The following is a 27,021-nucleotide window of genomic DNA, read 5'->3' as shown; positions in this document are numbered from 1 at the left end:
TATGCTGCCACTATCTGCTTTTTTTTGGCTATTGTTATACCCACACTGTGTCCATCAGACACATTCTAGGGGTGTTCCACTGAATATGTATTGCCTGCAAATGCAGTGCCACATTTGGAGTTGTTTGCATTGCTAAAAGAAAATGGGTAGGATGTGAGTTAAAAAAAAACTGAATATATGTGTGGGTGGAGAAGATTTTGCACTGATTAGTACAATTTGCACACTTGTATGCTTGTACATGTGCTTTCTTTATACTTAGAAGAGGTTAGTACTGGTCTGGAGTTGGGCAGATCCCCGCCTGCACCACGGTTAATCTTTCATCAGGCACAATGAACAGACTAGAATCTGAATGGGAGGAGTCATCAGGAAAATGAGCTTTCTTTCCCAGGAGAACCAAGACCTACTCATTGCCACACCTATAGCACCAGACAATGAGAATCCTGTGGATTCACACGGACTGCTCCTAGCGAACGCTCATTCAGCGCAGCAGGGTTCATTGTATAGAAAGAACAATCGTCTGAATCTTGGCGCAGTGGATGCTGTTTTATTTTTGCACTTTTTTGCTAGAAAAGCATTTGGTTTAGCCAATGCATTTAGTCTCAATAAGCACAAGTGGTTCCAGGCTTTAGAACCTACAATAAAAAGAATACATTGGACATTCAATCAATGTTTAAAACAAACTTACTTCATTGTAATCTATGGCCATGTCGTTATGCTTAGAAATAATGCTAATGTGGGATCACTGATCAGAAATTGTTCTTAAAAAAAACAAATCCTTCTGGATGGCAGGTGGATGATTTCTGACCACATGTGTGTTGTGTTCATGTTGTTGTCAGATGCGAATGTGTGTCCCTTTCGATACAATGAATGTCTGTCTAAGCACCTATAGGTGATTTCATCAGGTTTATTTTAGATTACAGAAAGCCACACTTGTCTTTTAAGGACTTGACTGTTTACCAGGCATTGAAGGTCTCATGAAAAGTTACTATTGATTTTCAATATGTCAAATGTAGGATCCTGTATTTCTGAAGCTGTTTACTGGCTGGCTAACACTGGCACATTTACAGAAATGTCTATGCTCCTTGTCCTTTATATTATTTGGGATGAACTTGACTATATCAGTTATACCAACCACACATGACTTACCATATATACAGTATGCACAATGTATTCACAGCCTGTCGGGGTTAGATTGAGTCTTATCCAAGGGTATATGGGCAATTATAAATGCGGCTGTGATGATTGTTCCTATCTCTTTAAAAATCTAATTGTGTTTCTCCCTGTGGCTCGCGTTAGGCCAAGCGTCTGAAGAGGAGAGAGCTGTTTGCCAAAGAGGGCCTGACCTGGCAGAAGATTGTCCATTTGTGCACCGAGCATCAGGATAAAGTTAAGCTGCACACTGCCAATCAGGAGCTGAAGAGCCTCCTTCTGGCAGCTAAACACATTGGTAATTAACTCCCCCGGCCTCACATTCACTGGAATGTCTTTCAATCTTATTTTTTTTAAACGTGTTTGTGTTCCAGTGATTAAGACACTTTAACAAAATGACAGATTTGTTATTTGTGTTTTTAGACTGCTTGTTAAAATAGATTTTGATAGATGTTCACGCATTGTGAAATTCTCTTAAATGATTAAGGCTGTTGGGTTGACCAGGGTTGGAAATGATTGTTTAAACATTATCAATTTAATAAAAATCCAACTGAAAAGGACAATTTATCCCAATGACCAAATCACAGAAAATAATAAAAAATTCAAAAAAACATTACAAATTCTTTCTACCAAAAAAATAGTCCCTTTGAATATAGTTCAGGGAGGTCTGTGGAGTAACACAGATATTGTTTTCTGGATATAAAGTTGCTGTTGAATTTTTAAATGTTGTATTTCAGTGCTGTGCTCTAAGAAGAAATCGCAGCGGACACCATCAATCAGTTTAAAAAGCTAATACTTTATCCCAGAAAATAAAGAAGAGGCATAACCAATTGCATAAAACAAATACAAATCCCTCAAAGATGGTAGCCACTAAAAGAAGGCAGCCACCATCACTGCGCCAATTCTAGAATTATGATGTATTCACGACGAGAATGGACAGACACTATTGGCACAGGATTTGGAAATACCCCCCCTGCCAAATGAAAATAGACTTAGATTTAGCCCAGGAGTGGAAACAGGTGTTTGAGACCTGGTGATCTGTACATGCTGTAGAGTGTGAGTTGAACGTCATGAGTCAATTCTGGAGCTCCATCACGAAAAGTATTGTAGCGGCTTCCCAGTTAGCCACGCATGTCGGGCGGTGTTACTGACGCGTGCCGTAGCCTCTAGATTACAGTTAAAACTTACGAATGTCCACTTGTTCCTTTAGAGTTTATGATGCTTCGTTTATTCACCAACACATCTGAAGGTTAGAGGTTTGAACATACAACTTAAATTCACTGGTTACCTGTAAGCTCCATAAGCACCGTCGCAAACTGTTTTGCCTCTCAGCATACAAGCACCTGGCGTCTCTGCTACGCCTAATTAGTAACCTTGCATCCGGTACAGTCCTGCCACCAGGCGGTCAAGTTGTGCATTTCATTTACCAAACAATGAAAGTAAACAAAGAAAAGGATAAATGGCTCTTACAAAAAGCCTGTGATCGTTTCATTTGCTTTGCTTTTATCATTCATTGCAGTATCTTTCTGTCCCTCCCACCAGTCAGTATAAAGTTATGTGTTGTTGTGTTGCTCCTGCCATCAGCCAATGTGACTGAATCCCAATAGGAAGTCGCTCTTTTACGTCTGATACTTTTAGACCATTTGAATTGGTTTGAATCCTTTTCATCTGTTTTCACTTTCATTTCTGCTTTTTGTCAGGCAAGTTACTCAATACCAAGAGGGGACCCAATGGTTATAGATTGATTAACAATACATAATATATGATTTTATTGATGAATTTATAGATTTCATTTTACTTTTCAAAGGTTACTTTGTCATATAAAATGTTGTAAATCAATATTTTTCTTCTTATTTTTCCTTGGAAAGCATTAACAATGATATTGTAGTGGAGTACCTAAATCTAAGTAATACATCTGATCATATCTACCACTACTTCTATATAGTAATATTGTTGATTGTGTAGAAGGTTAATGCCAAAATGCCACAAAGTGTTAATCTGTTCTTCTCTTTAACAGTGGGAGCTGACCAATGCCAGGAGGCCATTGAGAGCGCCGGCGTCTTTCTGTTCGAGACCTTCCACAACAAGGACCATGTGGGCACGGAGGAGACCCGGGCCATCAAACAGATGTTCGGACTCTTCCCGTCCTCGGCGGCCGACGCCTCCTTCGCCTGTGTGTCTGGGCTGGTGGCCGCTCTGGGGGAGTCCCATGTGGAGGACTTCATCCAGACCCAGGGATCACGTCACAACAACAACCCCCAACAACAGGGCTCCGCTTTCGGACGCAACATCGCCTTCTCCTACGACTGCTACACCCTGGACCCGCTAGAAGAGCTGCCCTGCTCTGCCGTACAGGAGGAGGACGTGAGCCTGGACTTCATCAACTTCCTCCAGCAGAGTGGGAGGAAGGCAGCCGGCGAGGGAGAGGCCTCCGCTTCAGGGAGCAGCTCTGTGGACGGAGCCATCCTCAGAACAGAGGTGGAGAGATACCTGGACGGAGGCAACATGATCTCCTCCAGCCCCGAGGAGCTGTGCACCTCTCTCTTTGAGATGCTGGCCTCCCACAAGAGCAACGACGAGCTGCAGAACGAGGTAGGTGTTCACTGGGGGAATACAGTCTATAAGATTGAGTCTGAAAAACAGTTTTTTTGCCAATGATAATACGAAGGTTAAAGCAGTAAAAAATATGCGTAGTGAAGTTCCCTAGCTGTTTTTTTTTTTCTCTAAAATTGACTAAAATAATATATACAATCAAATTCTCATACAGGATTTACAGGACGTACACTCGGGTGTAGCTTTTTGTCATTTTTGTAATAACATTTTAGCACGTTAGAAGTTGGAAAATGATTGAAATAGATTATTATTATTTTTTTTTTATTGAAAAACATTGCGTCGGTGTTTGAAAGTCTTCGGCTGAGGCGTGTGTTCCATGTCATAGTAATCTACCATACATGGAGAGAATAAAATGCTCAGACCTAAAGTACTTTTCTATGGGTTCTCAACTCAATGATAAGAAAGGGAGCCACTAGTTGTAGGCTCTTCCTCCAGTCTGCCAAACCATTCCCTTTTGTCCTCACCCCATTCAAATGTAATTTGAAACACGTGCATGGCATTTAACTAAAGTCAACATAAAATTCAGAGAAAGTAATAGATTTGTTGTATTTAAACAACAACTGCATTCATTTGAAAATATTTTAGAGTCTTTATTTTACAATATAGTTGAGTCAAATGTAATATTGGAAAGTAGAGTTTCAGCAGAGGTGACTGCTACTGTACCTGGAGGTAACCATAGATATTATTAAGCTTAAAAGAATGAGATCCCTTCTGCTTTGATCTGTCTGTCTCCACATCACGGACAGGGAATATATAATACATATCATATTACATTTACATAGGCATTTCTATTGTCTGTATACTATAGCTCCCTTGCAGTATCCCTCTCGCTCTCTATGTCTCCCTCTCTATGTCTCTGTCTCTCTTTCTCTCTCTCTCTCACTGTCTCTCTCTATCTCTATCTTTCATTGAACTGCTTCACCACACAAGCAGAATTGTTCAACTTCAGCTGGTTACAGTTAGTTCCAATGTTTCTCACGTTGTTGACATTTAGACGAACACTCCCACTAACACCTGTAAATGTGGAATGCCAACTGTGTGTGTGTGTGTGTGTGTGTGTGTGTGTGTGTGTGTGTGTGTGTGTGTGTGTGTGTGTGTGTGTGTGTGTGTGTGTGTGTGTGTGTGTGTGTGTGTGTGTGTGTGTGTGTGTGTGTGTGTGTGTGTGTGTGTGTGTGTGTGTGTGTGTGTGTGTGTGTTCGAGCACAGCTGCAGACTTTCCGTGCCCCTTCCTTTGTGTGACTCCAAAGGCAGCGATAATGTTCAGAGGCTCTGCACTCAGTGCCATTAAAGCTGACTGAATGGAGAGAGAACCTGCTTCTTATTATTTTCCATGGCTGACCCTGGGCTTCTGACATTCTGTAGCAGTCACTGAGCTCCAAGACGGGCTGGTGCAGTGGAAAGCCATAATGTGCTAGCTGATTGGGGAAGGCAGTTTCTCATTGGCACATTCAAGTAGCCTCACAATAATGAAACCTGCAGTGACAAGAAAGGAGTCCTTTGGCAGGGATAGGTTCATTAATCACATTTCTTTACCCATCTTACTCCATCAAAACAGACTTGTATCTGACAACCTGTACACATGAGCAGCTTTTCAAATATACTAAACTATTATTATGTATATTGATAGTAACTATACTAGCTAGCCAGGAGCATTTATTAACCTCTACTACTGGCCTTTGCTACTGTACTGACAACTTTCCACTGCACACTGTCACTCAAATAGCAAAAGGAGGGGGCGCCCTTAGCTCAGTTGGTAGGGCGTCCCCCCCATGGGCCTCGGCCAGCAGCGGACCCGGGTTCGATTCCGGCCCGCGGTCGTTCTCTGCATGTCACTCCCCTCTCTGCCCCATTTCAACTCTGTCTCTACACTATCAATAAAGCATAAAAATGCCAAAAAAAAATCTTAAAATAATAGCAAAAGGTTAAAATAAACCATTGATAGACCGATTCCATCAAAATCCAATCTGCCAATCGGCATAACCCTACTGTGTGGTGAAACACAAATATACATTTTATACCAGATATAAAAAGTGATAATGAGGGAAAACAAAGATAATCCACATACAGAAGGCAGTTGAGCTGACATCAATGCGCCTGTTGTTTTAACTTCCCTGCTGTGCTGCTTACTGAAAGAGCTAGCAATACCGCCATCCTCCAAACAGACCCTACAAAGGGAAAGGGAAACGATACTGCATTGTTTTACAGGTTATAAACTTCATCATCACTTCCAACTTCTGTCTGTCAGATATATTGATGACTGTGTGTGCAGCCTGGTCTCCACTATGGTTTTTAATTGTGTGCTGCTGCTGCTGCTGCTGCCGAGTACAGGGTTTGTTGTTGTTGTTTTTCTGTCTCTTGCTAAGTGCCAGGTGGCCATGTTTGGGAGGCTAAGCAGCAGAGCATATTCTGTACCAGGTGGATGGTAATTAACAGGTGCCCAGCCTTGGCAATAGAAGTGTGTTTTTGGTGTGTTTGTGAGCCATAGGATGTATATGTACGTGTCTGGATTAGGGATAGCGCCGATCTGATCCAATATTCAGTTCCGATATGGCTCTACATTAATCTACGTATCGGATATCGGTCTCACCACTCCTATCCATGTACTGATCCAAATCCTGTGGCCTGTTTTTAATATTTAAATTTTTATTATTTTAACTATGACATTTTAAAAATGTGACGATTTTGCATTTAAACTTCACAAAATGAAGTAACCAATGTTATATGTATTTTTGAGTTAGCGTACTAAAACATTACAAATGTTTACATATATTTTTTAAATTCAGAAGAAGTAAGTAACATGTCAACATAAGCAAAGATCATTGAGATACAGAGAGCTTACACCGGCTGCCAATAAACAGCGAACTTACGTTACATTGGAAGATGTGAAGTGGAAAATGCCAGCCGCTAATGTTTATGGTAACAACCTCACATGAGCTCAGCCTACATTTTAAAAAAAATAATCTTGATAAGAAGGAGTGTGGAGAGTGAGCGAATAGCGTGGGCTTCCTGATGATGTGTCTTTTGCTTGTGTTCAGCTACCGGTTGTGCTTTAGCCAAGTTAACCATGTTAGATTTAGTTTAGTTTATATATTTAGCACACATTAACATTAATGGTGCAAGTAGGGAACAGAGCCCAATGGGCTTGTACAAGAGTTCCACCCCTGTCAATAATCACAATCAAATCATATTTACAACAAATAAACATTAGAAAATAAGGAGACAAAGTACATAAATAATTAAAATAATGAAAATTTGATGGAAAAGGATGTGATAAATACATAAAAAAAATGTGGGGCAATGGAGAGGACAGTAGGTGATTATTGGAGGAATGAAAAGATGTTAGCGCCGGTAGCATTAGCGAAACACCCAACTGTCTGCGCCTCCTGAGGCTGACATTAGTCCAGACACCATGGCCATGTCCGTGTACACTTCCACAACAAGCTTGATCATATGTGGGGACTTTGTGTCTATCGCGCTTAGTTTTCAGTCACAGTGTGAAGGCTACTTGATAGTTTGCAATGGATGAAGACACAATCTGCCATGATCCCATGCAACGTTATGACATCATCAAACTCGTCTTTTGTTATTGTTTTCATCGTGAGCCCCCCTAGCGTCGGAAAATATGAAAATATTGTACGTCTAAGACCATAGCTATGTGATAGAGCACACATTGAAAATAATTTAGCAATTAAAAAGTTGATATCTTCTGTAATCCAACCGTTCACTGCGGTACTTTTATGAATTTAAATTTTTTGTATATTTATATTTCCTTCCTAACCTTACACATAACATCACCACCAATAAAGACATGCAGAATAATTATGATATCAGACGGTATCGCTATTGGACCATATACAACACCCAGATATCGGAAGAGAGATCTGATTGAAACATGGTGGTGTGGTGCATCTCTAGGTTTGGATGTGTTTGAAGAGTTGTTATGTGCTGCTGCTGTAGGCGAGTGTGTTTTTAGCTTGTGGCTAGTCCTGCTTCTCACCCCCTTCTTCCCTCCCTCCCTCCCTCCCTTCCTCCCAGCTGTTTGAGCTGCTGGGCCCAGAGGGGCTGGAGATGATCTCCACTCTGCTCCAGAGGAGGGCGGCCATCGTCAACTCTCTCCTCACCATGCCACCTGACAGGACCGCAAACCCACCAGGTGAGACAACCTGCTCATCGCCATGCTACAGCTACGCAAGACCTCTACTTGGATTGACTATTTGAAAACAGTCCATAAATACCAATTGATTTTAAGGTTGATGAAAGGAAACAAAAAATAGATATATTTGACCTGTACAGACACACAGACTGAAGTTCTTTAAAGTACTGAAGTAATATGCTTTATCACTCAGCCTACATTTGTAACCTACATTATCACGGATCACAAGGGATCTCTGTATCCCCCAGGAAATGTCTTAGTAAAGGTTGCTGCTGGCCCAGCGCCGCAGCAACATTTTTGGGGGTATTTTGCTCAAAGATGCCACTAGGCACTAATGAAATAAACAACTGTTTATTTGAATACAAAAATACAACAGACACTCAAATCAAATCAAAAATCAAATCAGTTTTATTTGTATAGCCCAAAATCACAAATAGACATTTGTCTCAGTGGGTTTTACATTCCATACAATATGATACAATATGACACCCTGCCCTTACACCCTTAGCTTGGCTGAGAAAAAACTCCAAGTAAAAAAACCATTTACCGGGATTACATTTTTTTTTAAAGAAATCTCAGGGAGAGTCGACAAAGTAAAGGATCCCTCTCCCAGGACGGACATACTGCAATAGATGTCATAAGTAGAGAAAAATCACTGAATTTGATCAATGACCAGATGTTTACATGGTAATACTAAAGTAAAGTGCGAATAGTGTGGCTGCAGGAAGACTTCAGATGCTGCCAGAGGGGGGACCGGATCCACACCGTCTTGTCTCCACCAGGGAAAACTAAGGTTTGAAGCGCCAGGATTACATCCCACGTCTTCAGGTGGCGTCCTTAACCACTGCAACATCTTCTGTGTTGATGATCCATTCTCAGATGTTGCCAGAGGGGGGACCAGATCCACACCATCTCGTCACCACCAGGGAAAATTGGAAGAGGACAGACAGGCAACCAGTGAGCAAAGCAAAAATGAATTTAAAGATTGAACAAGCATGCAAGTAGAAAGAGTACTATCCTGATGGACGGTGAATCAGGGTTGATGTGAGGCAATAGCAGGCGGGGAGCATCCGTTCCTAGGACAGCTGTTTCCGCACAGAACTCGGAGTCAGTCGAGTAGCATGGAGAGTGCTTGGTAGACAGAGGGAGAGAACCCCCGGGGCATCGCTCAGCCAATCATGTAAGATGGACAGAGGAGCACAAATGTTAGAGAAATGGTATCAGGTATGCGTTTTGCGTCGGCAGGACAATTTTTCAGTGGGAGGAGAAACCGGTACTCAGGCCCAGACAAACTGAGACCGAGGCAGCTGCTCAGACTGTTATTAATAACACTATTAACAATGTTAAACAATATGAACACAATTAACAGGGTTAGACCCAGACCCAGCCAGCCCCCCAGCACCCTGCCCCCAGAGAGCAAGCCCCAGTGCGGCACTAGTCCCGAGGAGGTCCGGGGCCATAGATAGAGAATAGACAGTATAGAATAGGGAATGCACCGCTGCCACGAGGAGCAACCACAGCCGAAACCCCCAGGCCCGCCGGACCGGCCATGCCCAGCCAATGAGGCAAGGCCAGAGGCACCGAGCACAAAGGGCGCGGCGCATCCGCCACCGGCACACCCAGAGCCAGGACCGGCCGGGCAGCGAAACACAGACGCCAACAGCGACGCCACAGAGCGGACCGCCAGGTAGGGATAAATGATTAAAACAGTTTAAAACAATTAAAACGCAAATTGCATAGATTGCTTCAAACCGCTCCTGGACAATCTATCCGCAGTTCTCCCGAGGCAGTCAAAAGCAACCTGCGTCTAAACGATTTAAAAACATCACAGACACTGACCTTACAGTTGTGCAATTTTGTTTAATATGTACAGGGACATATTTATCGTTTTGGAATAAGTTTTTCCCAATTTAAAACATAAAAATAAAGCAGCATTGAAAATTAGGAAATAAATCTTGTAGTCCTACACTAGCATTCGGCGGGCCGTATGTTTGACACCACTGCTCTAGGCGATACCGCTAATGCATTTTTTTTTATTGTCAGAAGTAATTTGTAACATTTACTACAACTAGTGTGGAATAATTCTTAATCTTGTATTTTTATTTATTTCATTTAACCAAGCAAGTCATTAAGAATACCTTCTTATATACAATGACTTACCTATAGGGAGTGTCTATCCTGATGGCCAGAATGAAGTATCATTTCATTCCAATTTGTTCCGACTGACATTCAGATTTCTGTTTGAGAGGAGCGCATCTTTTTTTGTTTAGCCCCTTACCAATAATTAGCAAACAATCTGTCTATCTGTCCTATCATCTTCACAAGCATTCAACACTGCAGGAGTGTTTACCTAGAGCAGATAACTGTATGTCTTTTGTATTTGATTTGATTGAAGGTCACATATAATCCTCATATTCAGGTTCAAAGTAGTATTTTGGCTGGATTGTAGAAAATTTTCTTCCAAAAGTTCAAACGAGGGGGCACACGCACCTCCCGACAACTGCAAACGGAGAAATATCTTTTGAGTTGGTCATATCATGAGCCCCCCAGTTCACTAAGTAGAACTCTAAAATAGTTTTTTTTTTTTTTAATTTTGAAAAAAAAGAAGCCAGGCTCTGCAGTCTTCAGCAGTATTTGAAAACTTGAATTTTTAATAGTACTGATTAGGGCTGTCAAATTAACGCGTTAATTTCGATTAATTAATCACAGAAAAATTAACGCGATTAAAAAAATTAACGCAGATTAATCGCACTTCTATAATGCCCTTTGACCCGGTGCAAAAGTGGTGCGTAGCTGCACCGAGCTGCACCTGAAGCAGACACAGCCCGCGCGGGTGAAAGGGAGAAAAGTAAAGAGAGAAGCAGGGGGCCGAGGGCTCTATGGACGGTTTAATAAGCATGAAGGTAGGAAGACATATTACTTTATTCTCCGCAGCCAGTGTCTGTGCATTATTGATTTAGTGGGTGCAACAATGTAGGCTAGGTTCAAAACAGTATCTCTCAATCTTTCTCCCCGTGTCTCAATTTTGTTTGCTAGCGTCTCGTCGTCCGCGTAAACGTGTGTGTGTGTGTGTGTGTGTGTGTGTGTGTGTGTGTGTGTGTGTGTGTGTGTGTGTGTGTGTGTGTGTGTGTGTGTGTGTGTGTGTGTGTGTGTGTGTGTGTGTGTGTGTGTGTGTGTGTGTGTGTGTGTGTGTGTGTGTGTGTGTGTGTGTGTGTGTGTGTGTGTGTGTGTGTGTGTGTGTGTGTGTGTGTGTGTGTGTGTCAATATTTTTGCCTATGAGTACGACGATGGTGAATGAATCGGCATAAGCATCTGTGACAGTGCAGCGCTGTCTGTTGTGGAGACAGAAGTTACGAGAGAGAGAGAGAGAGAGAGAGAGAGAGAGAGAGAGAGAGAGAGAGAGAGAGAGAGAGAGAGAGAGAGAGAGAGAGAGAGAGAGAGAGAGAGAGAGAGAGAGAGAGAGAGAGAGAGAGAGAGAGAGAGAGAGAGAGAGAGAGAGAGAGAGAGAGAGAGAGAGAGAGAGAGAGAGAGAGAGAGAGAGAGAGAGAGAGAGAGAGAGAGAGAGAGAGAAACTGTAGTAGGCTATACAGCTGTTTATAAACAGGTATAAAAGTGTCATAAAAGTATGCGATTAATTTAGATTAATTAATCACAGAGCCTGTAATTAATTAGATTAATTTTTTTAATCGCTTGACAGCCCTAGTACTGATACTTTTTCTGTTCATACTACACAACAAAGATTCAAACTCCTCCGAGTGCACTACGTCACAGAGCTATCTGGGTAAATGAAGAAAGGCCTCAACATATAGTAGATCGGTTTGCAGATGTAACAGTGTTAAACATAGCATGCGGTCTTCGCATAGAGAATGACTGTAAACCCTTCTATTCTTCCCAGTGTTCCTCCTATACTGCTCCGTGCTTACATCCGGCCTGTGTTATCGAGGCATTACAACATCTGGCTGACCGGATAATTAGAACATCCACCCTGTGTTCCAAATCACATACTCCTTCTTTTTACTACACTACATACTAAAGTACAGAAGAGTTTTAGGGCCAAAGGAGTGAAAAAAAATCAGATAAGGAAGTTTTTTTTCTTCCATATGTCGAGAAATGTCAAGAATAAGGACGAATACTCAAATGTGCTATTGGAGTTAGTGGGGCATTTATGTATTTTCAGCATACTACAATTAACCTGCATGTATTGGGACATCCTAAATCTTTTTCTGGCATACTATACAGTAGGGAAGTATGGGGATTGGAACGCATGGCCAGTCTCCCCGCTTATTGTTCTTGGGATCTTCAACAGAGCAAACAACCTCAAACCACAAACTGTTCAAATACACCATAGCACACAAAGTGTTGCACCAGGGGATGAAAACACAATGGACCATTGCTGCACCATTTTAAAGAACGCCTGTCGCTCTGCTTTTAGTGCTGAACTTTGGGATCCTCTGACCACTGTATGGTTCATGTTCTCCAAACTTGTAGACCCAAAGTCAAATCTGTTGGGATACTGAACAACGACTTCCAGGGCTGCTTTGACTTGCACTGATTGGAGTGTTTTTGAGCCTTCAGCTACATACCTGGATCAACTCAGTGACACGCTCATATCAGGTTTAGAAGGGTCTTAAATATTTTTGCACACATATCAACAAACCCTGCCGCACAGCTCATGCAGCTTTGTCATGCGACAGAAGGGGGCCAAAAGAAGTGGGGTATAGGCCTACATAATTCTGTACAACCAGGCCAGAAAACAGGCAAAAGGGGATCGTAGCAAAACCCTGACAACTCGTGGAGAACCCTTTGTCTAATACTGAACAAGCCTTCAGAGCATCACCAGTTACAGGAAAACCATCACTCCCATGGACAATCATAATCTGGCTGATGATCTGCCTGTGTTTAATAAGGCCACGGTCACACCCCTCCCCTTCATTACCTTTGGTGGCCAAGGCACATCAGCGAACAAGACACAATCTCACAGATCATCCACAGATGATATTTATGACAATTGCATGACACTGTACAATAGGCTGTTGTACAGTTTAATGCAATTGGCTTTATTGTTTCAAATTCTTAGCCCCACCTGGATTTTTTGTTATGGCAACCAATGGTCTAGATGACTTTCATTAACTTACACTTATAGTTTAAGTTGAAATACAGATATATTTTATGAAATCTACAGAGACTAGCTTTGACATGAAAAGCCCCCACTGCTTATCATGGTTAGCGTCTCAATATGTTGTTTGAAGTGTGTAGCATTCTTATTTTCTAGACGGCAGCGCAATGGCTCAATCCTCTGAAAGGCTATTACCTTTAAGATTGGCCTTTTCACTTCAACTCAATTCTTCATTATTTCTTTCACGTCTCTTATGCCATCTACCTGGAATGATGAAGACCAGACTAAAGCCTCCCTCGTGGGCCAAGCTCTCTATTTCTGTCTCTGGTTTAATACCTCTCATGAATAAGAGAAATAATAGAATATCATGCCATACTAATAGAGAATAAGTCTGCCACGTGAATGGTTAAGCTTAAGCCCAAATAGGCACAGATCTTGGTGTAGAATAGGCTCACACTGGTTGTGGCTAGCTCTCCCGGGGCACCTTAAAGCTGAGGTTATTTATTTTAACAGTGTTTCCCCTACCATTGTCTTGGGGGGGCGGGCCGATTTTTGTGTGAAATAACAACAGAAGTCATCTATCTACAGTTTATTTTCATATCTGGTGCTATTTCATCTAATAAAAATACTTCTTATATTCATGTAATTATTGTTCACGTAGTGTCTACTACTGCGTTGCTTTGCTGCTCTCTCCTCTGCTCCGTCATGAAGTGCGGACGAGGATGCTAACATTAGCTCTGCTTGCTAGACATCTTATGTGGATCTCAATCAATGGACCAGAGGTGTCTGACTTCACATACCAGGAGGCAGTAGAAACTGCTAGAAAGTAGGCTACTGGAAAAGTGCTCACAACAGCCAGGTCCTTTTTTTAAGGGATCTTTATTAAACCACTTTGAATATTAGCATATCAGTGATTCTTGAGAACCGGGACAAAAGGCCGTCTTCCATATGTAACTGCTGTTATGTTTAAAACTAAAAATATTTAAAATTGTAGATGTTATTAGGGATTAAGAGTAGAATGTCTGGAGCACAATTATCCCCTTAAATTGAATTTGATCATTATTATGTCAAATATATGACACTTGTTATCTTCTCACAACGTCAAAAACAATGTGTCCTCAGAGAAGGTTTCAATCTTTCATATGCAATAAAACCTATTAAAAATGTACTTTAATGATTAAAGATAGCTTTTTTCATCAAAAGCAACACTAAAAAATCTCTCATATCAATAAAAACAGTTTTTCTACAACACATTCATGTTTTAGAAGGATTCTAAGTGGTGGGACAACTTTACTATAAGTCAACATCGTCAGACATTTAATTATGTAAATTGTAATAAAATCAGGGGAAATAAGGGGCAGCTTTCACTTTGAAGGACCTCTTGTCAAATTCTACCTCTGCAGAGTACATTACAGTCAGACAAGCTCTGATAAGTGTTGTAGTTTTAGAATATTTTACATTCCTAATCTTGAAAGTTCTGTGTCACAACCATGATATGTCAGCACCTACATGACATTTTTTGATAATTTTATTTTCCTGAAGTAGTTCATACTAGCACCTAACATCAACAGAAAAAACAAATGGCTACTAGATAAATTCCATTTATGTTTAAGAAACGTTAAATATGTCAACACCGTAAAACAGGAAATCTGACGGAGTTGACATCTGACGGTGGTGATAGGCCAATGACGGTGAAAAAAACAAAAGCTGGGAGGTTGTGTCAAAGCTTAGCTCAGTAGCTTAGTATATGTTGGATACAAACATGTAATTTAATTTGCCGAAACATAGGGTTTGTATTTTTTCAACATTGCACCCTGTTTTGTCCCACTTCTCAAATCACTGATATATATGCTGAAAAGATAAACATACCTTCAGCTGTTTGGAAACTCTCCTATTGATATTTCTATTGCCTCATTGACTTAACACTTTCATACTCTTTGAGGATAAGCAAATCTGATAATTTGGTGTGTTTTATATATGATGTCCTGGGGTTTAGGCTCCGGGTGTTGACTGTCATCACTCACCTACCAATTTGAAACAAAACTAAAACCATACAAAATGCAGCAATGTCAATGTGTTTATTATATTTCAGAGTAAATAAAAACACACTATATGGTGCTTGAAACCTCAGCCGATGCTCCTCCAATTGTGAAGAAACAGTGTGATCAGCAGTTCCAAATTTCACTTGCCAGACAGCTTTTGAGATTAGCGTTGCCTTGACGACTGAGGGTTAAAAAAGGCTGATTAAATGTTCCACTATTTGCGTGCCATCAGGAAGAGTGGGATTTATTGTGGATGCCTGTCTCCTGCTGATTAGCTTTAAATTGCCTTTTGTAGCTTGGCACAGACATGTTTATCAAAGAACAGATTGCTTTGGCGCTCTACATTTCAATGGATGATAGAGGTAGTGGAATATGAAGTGTCCATGCATCCAAAAAGTTTTGAACATGTGTTAAGTAAAAGGCAAGGCGAGGCAAGGCAAGTTTATTTATATAGCACAATTCAGACACAAGGCCATTCAAAGTGCTTTACAGGGGCAAGATTAAAAGTACAATTACATTGTAGGGGAGAATGGGGGAATGTGAGACACTTTTTACATTTGCTCCCCTCTAAGCGAGCTAAAATGATTTCTCAGTAAAATGTACACATTTTCCATTAATTCAGGGTGTTTCCTAGCAATGGACATTATCAGAATTGATTCAGGACAAAGGGCAGTGAAAATATGATTGTTTAAAAAAAGTTGTCTTGTGTCTCACTTTACCCCAGCTTAGGGGTACACTGAGACAGACCAGAGAAATCAAGGGGATAAACTGATCCACTTACTTTTCTGAAACTAACATAACAACACATGATTTAACAGTTAGAATCCTGACAGCTAGCTTGAAAACCACATATTCCAAAACTAATGTCGGACTAGTAACATAATCATGGGGTTTGGTCAATTAGGCAAAACATTTTCTAAACACTTGAAAGTAACTCTGATCAAATACAACATATAATTCATATTCAATAATTAACATTCAAATAACAGATACAACCAGTTAGATTAGAACACAGCCTGGGACTCAGAACACGGGACTAGACCCACCTGTCATTTTCCATCTTTTGCGTCTTTGATCAATATTTTTCTGCATTTGTTTTATTGGGATCATTCATTGAATAAAGATATACAGTATCTCACAAAAGTGAGTACAACCCTCACATTTCTTCAAATATTTCATTATATCTTTTCATGGGACAACACTGAAGAAATGACACTTTGATATAATGTAAAGTAGTCAGTGTACAGCTTATATAACAGTGTAAATTTACTGTACCCTCAAAATAACTCGACACACAGCCATTAATGTCTAAAGTGCTGGCAACAAAAGGGAGTACACCCCTAAGCAAAAATGTCCAAATTGGGCCCAAAGTGTCAATATTTTATGTTTCCACAGTTATTTTCCAGCACTGCCTTAACCTTTTTGGGCATGGAGATCACCAGAGCTTCACAGGTTGCCACTGGAATCCTCTTCCAGTCATTCATGACAACATCACGGAGCTGTTGGATATTAGAGACCTTGCGCTCCTCCATCTCCCGTTTTAAGAAGCCCCAAAGATGTTCAATAGGGTTCGGGTTTGGAGACATGTTTGGCCAGTCCATCACCTTTACCCTCAGCTTCTGTAGCAAGGCAGTGGTCGTCTTGGAGGTGTGTTTGGGGTCGTTATCATGTTGCAGTACTGCCCTGCAGCCCGGTTCCCGAAAGGAGGGGATCATGCTCTGCTTCAGTATGGCACAGTACATGTTGGCATTCAATGAACTGTAGTTCCCCAGTGCTGGCAGCACTCATTTAGCCCCAGACGATGACACTCCAACCACCATGCTTGACTATAGGCAAGACACACTTTTCTTTGTACTCCTCACCTGGTTGCTGCCCCACACTCTTAACACCATCTGAACCAAATAAGTTTATCTTGGTCCACAGGACAGGGTTACAGTCATCCATGTCCGTAGTCTGCTTGTCTTCAGCACACTTTTTGTGGGGTTTCTTGTGCATCATCTTTAGAATAGGCTTCCTTCTGGGACAACAGCCATGCAGACCAGTATGATGCAGAGTGCGGCGTATGGTCTGAGCACTGACAGGCTGACCCCCCACCCCTTCAAGCTTCAATGCTGGCAGCACTCATACGTCAATTTTCCAAAGCCAACCTCTGGATATGACGCTGAGCATGTGCACTCAACCTTCGTAAACTGGGCTGCAGGGCAGTATTGCAACATGATAACGACCCCAAACACACCTCCAGGACGACCACTGCCTTGTTAAAGAAGCTGAGGGTAAAGGTTATGGACTGGCCAAGCATGTCTCCAGACCAAGCATGTCTCCAGACCTATTGAGCATCTTTGGGACATCCTCAAACGGAAGGTGGAGGAGCGCAAGGTCTCTAATATCCACCAGCTCCGTGATGCTGTCATGAATGGGTGTAAGAGGATTCCAGTGGCAACCTGTGAAGCTCTGGTGAACTCCATGCCCAAGAGGGTTAAGGCAGTGCTGGAAAATAATGGTGGCAACACAAAATATTGACACTTTGGGCCCAATTTGGACATTTTCACTTAGGGGTGTACTCACTTTTGTTGCCGGCAGTTTAGACATTAATGGCTGTGTGTCGAGTTATTTTGAGGGGACAGTAAATTTACACTATTATACAAGCTGTACGCTAGGGCTGGGTATCGTCAAGGACTTCGCGATACGATACGTATCACGATACACTGGTCACGATACAATATATCACGATATATCACGTATCTTGATATATCACGATATATTGCGATATTCCATAAACAAGTTGCCTTGTCAAACATAACAGCACAATATATTGATAATTGCACAGACAAATGAAGTCAAAACTATTTCATTCACAACTTCCTTTACTATTTTCTTCCTTTTTTTTGGTTTTGACAAATTATCAAACACTGCTGCAACTGCCATAACATCAAAATAACAAATCCAATTCACTCTTGTACTAACTGTACAGGACACAATGAAAATGAAAACACATCAGTGTGCTTTTGTGACACAGTGAATCTTAAGTGTTCTTATAAACAAAACTGATTTAACTTCAATAGTCAGTATCCTAGAGGCTTAGGCCTGACAGCAGACATGGGTTTGAATCTGACCCATGGTTGTTCTCTGCATTTCATTCCCTCTCTGCCCCATTTTATATCTGTATCTCTGCACTGTCAATAAAGCCTTGAAAAGCAAAACAAAATAAAAAATCCTAAAAAAATTAATAAAAAAATATTGATTTTGTTATAAAAATCGATACTGATATTGCGAAACTAAGCATCGCGATATATCGATGTTTCGATTTTTTGGCACAGCCCTACTGTACACTGACTTTACATTGTATCAAAGTGTCATTTATTCAGTGATGTCCCATGGAAAGATATAATGAAATATTTGAAGAAATGTGAGAAGTGTACTCACTTTTGTGATATACTGTATTACTGAGATTGATGTTAAAGGTCACTCTCCTGTCCCCCACATACATACGTGCCAAAAAATGCCCTTGCTGACACCCCTTCAATCATTCAACTCCCATCTCCGGCCCGCATTGTCTTTTGTCTTATTCAAACTAGTCTCCTTGCTACCTTAAATACAATGGATTCATTAAAAGAGTGCACAGACACTGTCTCACTTTACCCCACAGCATTTGTCTCACTTTAACCCACTGCCACAAAAAAACTACCTTTCTCAGCAATTCAGGCTAATCTTCAGTTATCATCATCACATGGTTTCATATGTTGGTAGTTCATCAACATATATGATATAAGTTTTTCTACCTGAATCAATTTGCTTTGGCACAACAATCGATTAACCCATTGATGACGGCTGCTGCGCGATGCCACATTGTATCTCCTGCCTGATGCTGCGTCACGCAGCATTGTTACTTTATCTAATTTTCATGGCGTGCGCAACATAGAATGCACCGTCATTGATTCAAATACACATGAGGTGGGTTTTGTTGATTTTTTAAGACCACGTGACCACCCAAAAAATGTGTGGTTTGCCGAAAATCACGCCAATCAAAAAATTCATAAATAAATAATAATAAAAAAATACGCCAGCTGTGTCGGCGATAGTGTATTACAGAACAGTTAGTGGCGTTCGGAGCGCAGAATCTAGGTCTACTATAGGCTACTGACAAAAATTACACAACACATTGCATCTATTTATTAACAATATTTATGAATTTAGGCTATATTTTGCTGCTCCAACTCAAATTCAGCCCAGCCAGGCGATAGTTAAGTTTCAGTTTCGTTTTCATCTCCGTGGTATACAGCCGTTTGGACCAGCTGATCGGCTCCCGACAGCCGGAGTCAGTCTGCGTTCCAGTTGTACTGGGAAGTCGGATTTATGGTGCCAGTGATAACTGAACTAAATAATAAAATAAAGCTATCTTCTCCTTCCTATATCTGCATCCTAGATTGCCATAGTCATCAATGGGTTAAGTTGACAGCAAGAACATTTACTTTTACATGCAAAAAAAAAAAAATTGTGAAAAAAAACATGCTTGCAACAGCACCATGAGGTTGCCTAGATACAGGGGGTGTCTCACATTACCCGATCTCTCACATTCCCTCGTTCTCCCCTAAATATCTTATATACATTGTTAAAAATGCATATCTGTATTTTCATTGCGAACATAATTTAAGTTCAATGTTCTTCAAACACTTCTCTTTCCACGATGATATACAGTGCTGTGTGAAAGTTTGTGAACCCCCTGAGCCTTTTGGAATTTTATTTATTTTAACCATTATTGATTCATTTTTATCAATACCAGTATTTTTTATATGAAATAACAGATGTTTTTTTTATCAATTCAACATTTTTCTTTTCCAGAAATCAACTGTTAAAACAGATAAAACAAATTATTTGACAAATGTTGTATCTGCAAAAGTTTGTGAACCCTGAGCTGCATTGCTTGAATGGAGCAGGTAAACACAATCAGATGGGCCAAATTGAGTGATGAAATGGACCAATGTAGTGAGAGATCTTTAGGGAAGAAATTGGGCGGCACTAGATAACACAGAGATCAAACCAGGTCAGTTTAGGCTCACCAAAGTGAACCCATACAGGTCAGACATGCTAAAAGCGCAAAAAATCTCAGAGGATCTCAGGAATAGAGTTGTGATGCTGCACATTTGTCTGGGGACAGCTATAAATTAATAAAAAAAAAGTTTGAGCTCCATCGGTCCACCGTGAGGCAAATCATCTACAAATGGAGAGCTTTAAGAGTGACTGAATATCTGCCTAGAAGTAGACTTCCTTCAAAAATATCCATAAGTGGTGGCACCTTTAGCTCAGTTGGTAAGGCGTCTCCCTCCCGGGCCGGGCCCAGCATCTGGGACAGATGTGCATGGTTCCACAATGTGAATAAGAATAAGTCAACATGGCTTTCAAGGGAGGGTTGCTGAAGAAGCCTCTGCTCTCAAAAAAGAACCAAAGTGCTTGTCACAACTTTGCCAGAGAGCACCTGGAGATAACTGAAGTCTTTTCTGTGGACAGATTTGTCCAAAATTGAACTCACAACCAAAACCGCCATGTTTGGGCAAAAACGCAACTCTGCCTACCACCAAGAGAACCTTCTCCCAAGTGAAGAACGGTGGTGGCAAATGGTCTGCAAATCTCCAGATGTAATGTTTGGGTTGGCTTTTACCTGAAAAATCCCTTTTCTTGTGGCGCTTGAGGATATTGTTGAAGGAAGTCCACTTCTAGGCAGATGTTAAGTCACTCTTAAAGCTCTCCATTTGTAGATGATTTGCCTCACGGTGGACCGATGGAGCCCAAACTTTTTTATATGAATTTATAGCTGTCCCCAGACAAATGTGCAACATCAAAACTCTATTCCTGAGATCCTCTGAGATTGTTTCCCCTTTGAGCATGTCTGACCTGTATGGGTTCAGTTTGGTGGGCCTAAACTGACCTGGTTTTATCTTTGTTTTATCTAGTGCCGCCCAATTTCTTCCCTAAAGATCTCTCATTACATTGGTCTATTTAATCACTCGATTTGGCCCACCTGATTGTGTTTACCTTGCTCGATTTAAGCAATGCAGCTCAGGGTTCACAAACTTTTGCAGATACATTTGTCAAATAATTTGTTTTATCTGTTTTAACAGTTGATTTCTGGAAAAGAAAAATGTTGAATTAATAAACAAACAGCTGTTATTTCATATAAAAAATACTGGTATTGATAAAAATGAATTAATAATGGTTAAAATAAATAAAATTGCAAAAGGCTCAAGGGGTTCACAAACTTTCACACTACACTGTAGTTTAAATTGGGGTTACAGCTACATGTTGAAGATATTAAACCACACAATCAGAAGACAGAACTATGGGGAGAGCTGGCTTTGTATGAATTTGTGATGGCAGAAATATGTTCGGTCTTTTTTCTTATGTTTATGTATATAACACCACATTAAACACATTGTAATTATGTAGGTTTACAAGAATGAAAAATTACATTTGATTTTGAATCTCTCTTGTGAAAAGTACACCACATTCACTAACATATTTTCTGTGGGAAGCAAATGATAAAAGTTAACAATATAAATCTTTTTTTTTTTTACAATTCGTGCTTTATGTTGACTCTAAAAAAAACCTTTATTAAAAAATCCTATACTGATTTTAAACCCTCTTGTAAAAACAAACACTATCTATCTCAGCGATGCTCGTCACGGTGGTAGTGGCACCATGGTTGCTTGTGGAAATGAAAATCCTGGAGATTTGGAGGCAATCACTGTTGGAGACGCATAACAAGGCACACAATAGCTCCGAGAAAGAGAGAGAGAGAGAGAGAGAGAGAGAGTAAAGGATGGGGAATGCTTTAGACAGAGGAATTGGTGCATAGAGGGTGACAGAGTTAGCGCTAATGGGAGAGAGGGAGGGTTAGAGTGACAGGAAGAGGAGAGCTGCTTGAACCAGATGGGAGGGCTGTGTTAGCAGGTAGGGACGCCTAAGATGAGATAAAGAAGAAATCATTCAGTCAATCAGCCCGGGCCGAGGTGCAATCATCAGATCTCATCTGTTTTCAAGAGCAATTCTGCCTTTTATTGAGCTGTTGTGCCTCAAACAAGGAGGCTGCCATCGGGAACATTAACCCGTGAAATGCACCACCTGCATCTGATATCACAGGGCTAAAGGCTTATCAAGATTATCGCTGGAATATTGTCACTTTGGGGCTGACCCCGTGCTCTTATCTCACATGAAAAAACCAACTGTTTGGTTGTTTATCTATAGAGAAATAATGTTTCACGCTGTCTGTAGCAGGAGTGGCTAATTCTATGCTACGCTATCAAGTCCCTAAAAGTATAGATCATGACAGCTGTGGGATCTTATTTAGCATGGATTATTGCATTAATGCGACATGGCATGGTGACGATCAGTCAGTAGCACTGCTGAGGTGTTATGGAAGCCCAGGTTGCTTTGATAGCGGCCTTCAGCTCGTCTGCATTGTTGGATCTGGTGTGTATCATTTTCCTCTTGACAATACTCTATAGATTCTCCTATGGAGTTCAGGTCAGGAGAGTTGTCTGGCCAATCAAGCACAGTAATACCACTGTCAGCCAACCAGTTACTAGTGGTTTTGACATTGTGGACAGGTGTCAATTCTTGCTGGAAAAGGAAATAGTCATCTCCATAAAGCTTGTGAGCAGATAGTCACATGAAGTGCTCTAAAATCTCCTGGTAGACAGCTGTGTTGACTTTAGACTTGATAAAACACAGTGGACCAACAGCAGCAGACAAATCATCACTGACTGTTGAAACTTGACATTTGACCTGAGTCAGCTTTAGATACAGTGGCTTGCAAAAGTATTCATACCCCTTGAAATGTTCCACATTTTGTCACGTTACAACCACACACATTTATTTTATTGGGATTTTATGTGATACACCAACACAAAGTGGCGAAACATTGTGAAGTGGAATGAAAATTAAACGTGGTTTTAATTTTTTTTTATAGATAAAAAACTGAAAAGTGTGGCTTGCAAAAGTATTCAGCCCCGAGTCAATGCTTTGTAGAACCACCTATCGCTGCCATTACAGCTGCAAATCTATTGGAGAATTTCTCTACAGCTTTGCACATCTACAGAAGCAGTGACTCAGGGGGCTAAATACTTTTGCACGTGACACTTTTCAGTTTTTTATTTATAAAAAAAATGTAAAACCTTGTTTAATTTTCATTCCACTTCACAATGATGCAGGGCCGGCGGTAGCCAGGGGCCAGGGGGGGCCGTGCCCCCCCAGATGTGAGCTGTGCCCCCCCAACCAAAATTTGAGATTTTTTTTTTTTTTTTTTTTTTTTTTTTTCGATAGTGGGTCTGGGTTTTTTCCCGACCCACTATCGGACGGAAAATTTCGTTCGCTGTCCAAGAAAATGTCAAATAAAATTAATTGGGTCCACACACACATATATATGATTGAAATAGCCTACTGTTAAATTAATATTGATCAGCTGGCTGCTGTTGAATGCTGTTAACTAAATAAAAAAAAAAATAATAATCTGTTCTGCATTTGTCCTGTTGGACACACAAACACACACATGATTTAAATTGCCTACTGTAAAATATAGATTAGCTGGCTACTGTTGGCTGCTGTTAACCAAGTGTATTTTTTTTTAAATCAGTTCTGCATTATCCTGTTGAGAACACATTCAGACACACAATGCATTGACTAATAGGAAGTAGGCCTATTTAATTCACCATTTGAGGCATCAAATAAAATTAGCCAATAAAACACTTACATCACAATCATTTATTTTATATATATACACATTATGTTGTATATAATGTATATTATATGTTATTCATAAACATTTTGGAGAAAAAAAACATGCAATAATCAAATTTCCCACACAGCAACACTCAACGTTTATTTGCATATTGTGTTCTACACAATTCACAGTAAATGTGCCAAAAAGCAGACGCAGAGATCTTACAAGGGCAAAAAATTTCGGCTCGCGCGCTCTGCGCGCGCTCGCATCTTCGGTCTCCCTGCCCAGTGTGCCCCCCCAAAATTTCTACGGGCCCCCCCAAGTCTGACTTTCTAGAACCGGGCCTGCAATGATGTGCCACTTTGTGTTGGTGTTTCACATAAAATCCCAATAAAATAAATGTACGTATGTGGTTGTAACGTGACAAAATGTAGAACATTTCAAGGGGTATGAATACTTTTGCAAGCCACTGTATTTTGCCTCCAGACTCTGGGATCTTGATTTCCAAGTGAAATTTGGGGTACCATGTCATCTGCATAATTCAAACCGAATTAGGTTCCCGACCAAGTATTGAATAGATTAATGAACATGCCCTTCAGAATTAATTTCTTTATTATAAATTATTTTTTGATGTAAGATTCTAATATGTTGTGATGCTGGATAATTCTTGATTTTCATGAGCAGTAACATGTAATCAAAAAAAAAAAAAAAAAAAAAAAAAAGACATAGAATCGTTCATTTTGTGTTTAATGAATCTAAAATGAATGAAAGTTTCACTTTTTCAGTGAAATTCTATATGAGATGCACCACATGTTCATTTAACAGAATGAGGCCACAGCTCTCCAACACTGAAATTAACTGCAAGACAGAAAGACAGACAGACAAACAGACAGACAGACAGATGCACGTACCTTAGAAGATCAGACATGTGTACTTAGGAGTTAAAACTGTGCAGGTTAGACCCCTGACTCCAAATAGTGAACCGTAAGCTGATATTGGACCTTGAAAACCTAATTGTCAGTGAGATGCAGACCAAAGATATGCATGTTATCTAATCTGTAATGAATATTAAAAAAGTAAAACAAAACATTATCTAATTAAACCCCACACTATGGTTGCGTTCCGAATCGCATACTCGTTAGGATGCAGTAGGCATACTATTGGGACATACTTTACTCTCTTATTTCATCATAACATTGCGCCATGATCTTGCCTCTTGCTTTTATATCCGTCGCATCCCCGTTTGTTTTCATATGGAGGCTTCGTCGTTGGATTGTGGGTCAGAATCGCCCAAATAGGATGCACTTTTCAACACTAACAATCTTGGCCGCATGAAGTAGGACATCCGGGTACTTCTAACCATCCTAAATCTGGCCACAAGAATCGGGACATCCTAAATCTTTTTTCTACATACTATATAGTAGAAAGTATGCGATTTGGAACACAACCGTTGTTTAACTCCACAGAGACAGCTTTGCTGTACTGTCCAATATAAAAATTAGCCACTGCATACGGAGATAAGACTGTTCTTCCTGGGATGATAGCAGTCCTCGGACAAACAATTGTACAAGTTTTAAGGCTGACTGATAACCTACACAAGTCGTCTAATGAAGTATACTTGATAATAGGGGAAGCACAAGAACAGTTAGGCTCATTTGGACTGTACTTGGCTAGATGTGGACTCTGAGTCCACATTGACAAGATGTTCTACATTGTCCTCATAGTTAGAGTATTCTAGGCTACAATAGAAGTCATTGTTTTTTGTTCAAAGGGAATACTATGTGAGCAGATACTTCCTGAACATTGACATTATTGTATTGTTCAACCCTTAGTGGTGAATGCAAGTATTGTTGAAACAAAACCACCAAACTAAAAGTCTTGTTTCAATGGGAAATGAGTGTAATGTCACAGACTCTTGGTACAGCTAATATTGTGCATTACAATCACGTTAGCATGATGTTTGCATTGATGTTTGCATTGTACTGTATGACCTTCTGTATTTTGGATTTATTTTCCGACTAAATTGTATGGAACACGTTTTACTCCATCTCTAAACAATAAATCTTCTGATAACCGGTGTTTGCTTCCATGGGACACCCATACAAAGAAACATACCCTGCGTTCCAAATCACATACTTTTTCTTTTTACTACACTACATAATAAAGTACAGAAGAGTTTTAGGGACACAGGAGAGAAAAACAAATCAGATAAGGAAGATTTTTTTTAAAATTATGTCGAGAAATGTCGAATAAAGACGAATACTCCAAAATGCTATCGAAGTTAGTGGGGCATCTAGGTATTTTCAGCATGCTACAATTGACGTGCATGTATTGGGACCTCCTAAATCTTTTTCTGGCATACTAAATAGTAGGGAAGTATGGGGATTGGAACACAGGGAGAGTCTTTAACCCATTGATGACGGCTGCTGCGTGATGCCACATTGTATCTCCTGCCTGATGCTGCGTCACGCAGCATTGTTACTTTATCTAATTTTCATGGCGTGCGCAACATAGAATGCACCGTCATTGGTTCAAATACACATGAGGTGGGTTTTGTTGATTTTTTTAAGACCACGTGACCACCCAAAAAATGTGTGGTTTGCCGAAAATCACGCCAATCAAAAAATTAATAAATAAATAATAATAAAAAAAATACGCCAGCTGTGTCGGCGATAGTGTATTACAGAACAGTTAGTGGCGTTCGGAGCGCAGAATCAAGGTCTACTATAGGCTACTGACGAAAATCACACAACACATTGGCCCTCATTTATCAATTTTGCGTGGAAACTGGTGCAGATTCTGGCGCAAATACCTCCCTACGCCAGGTGTCGCGTGGTATTTATCAAACAGGCGTATCTCGCCAATCTCACCGTACGCCAGGCCATTATTGATAAATGCGGCGGATGAAATTAAACGAGCGTATCACGCCCCTATATTTTCTCAGTTTAGAGGCCTCGCCCAGAGGTTTTACGACATGGATATGCGCAATACGGCACTTCCCTGAAGTAGAAATTGACAGAATAACAGCGAAAGTAGAAAAAAAAAGAGTTTCATTTCGGAGCATTAGCCTACAAGCAGCATCAAAGAACGACAGAAGGCAGCAGTTAGGAAGGAAATAACTGCTGCGGTCAACAGCGTTGGTGTTGACTCAAAATCGCCACTAAAAAAGCGTGTTGCTGTTCTGAAATGCAACCAACTGGGGGTGCGGGGCTGCGGGCATAATATAAGTGGTGGA

At 40.5% G+C, this 27,021-nt stretch overlaps 1 protein-coding gene across 1 annotated transcript in view; it reads left to right on the top strand.

The window, feature by feature from the left end:
* Window positions 1-27,021, top strand: part of ascc3 (activating signal cointegrator 1 complex subunit 3) — a 202,833-nt gene that overhangs the window by 7,837 nt on the left and 167,975 nt on the right. The window contains exons 3-5 of the mRNA XM_080039406.1: window positions 1,297-1,447; window positions 3,167-3,741; window positions 7,798-7,915. Of these exons, the coding sequence (XP_079895532.1) occupies window positions 1,297-1,447; window positions 3,167-3,741; window positions 7,798-7,915 (844 nt within the window). The remainder of the gene's footprint in view (window positions 1-1,296; window positions 1,448-3,166; window positions 3,742-7,797; window positions 7,916-27,021) is intronic.

Source organism: Ammodytes marinus (assembly GCF_949987685.1).
Source record: "Ammodytes marinus genome assembly, chromosome: 13".
NCBI lineage: Eukaryota > Metazoa > Chordata > Actinopteri > Uranoscopiformes > Ammodytidae > Ammodytes > Ammodytes marinus.
Note: the sequence above shows the minus strand (reverse complement) of the source record. Positions and strands in the feature narration are given on the sequence as shown.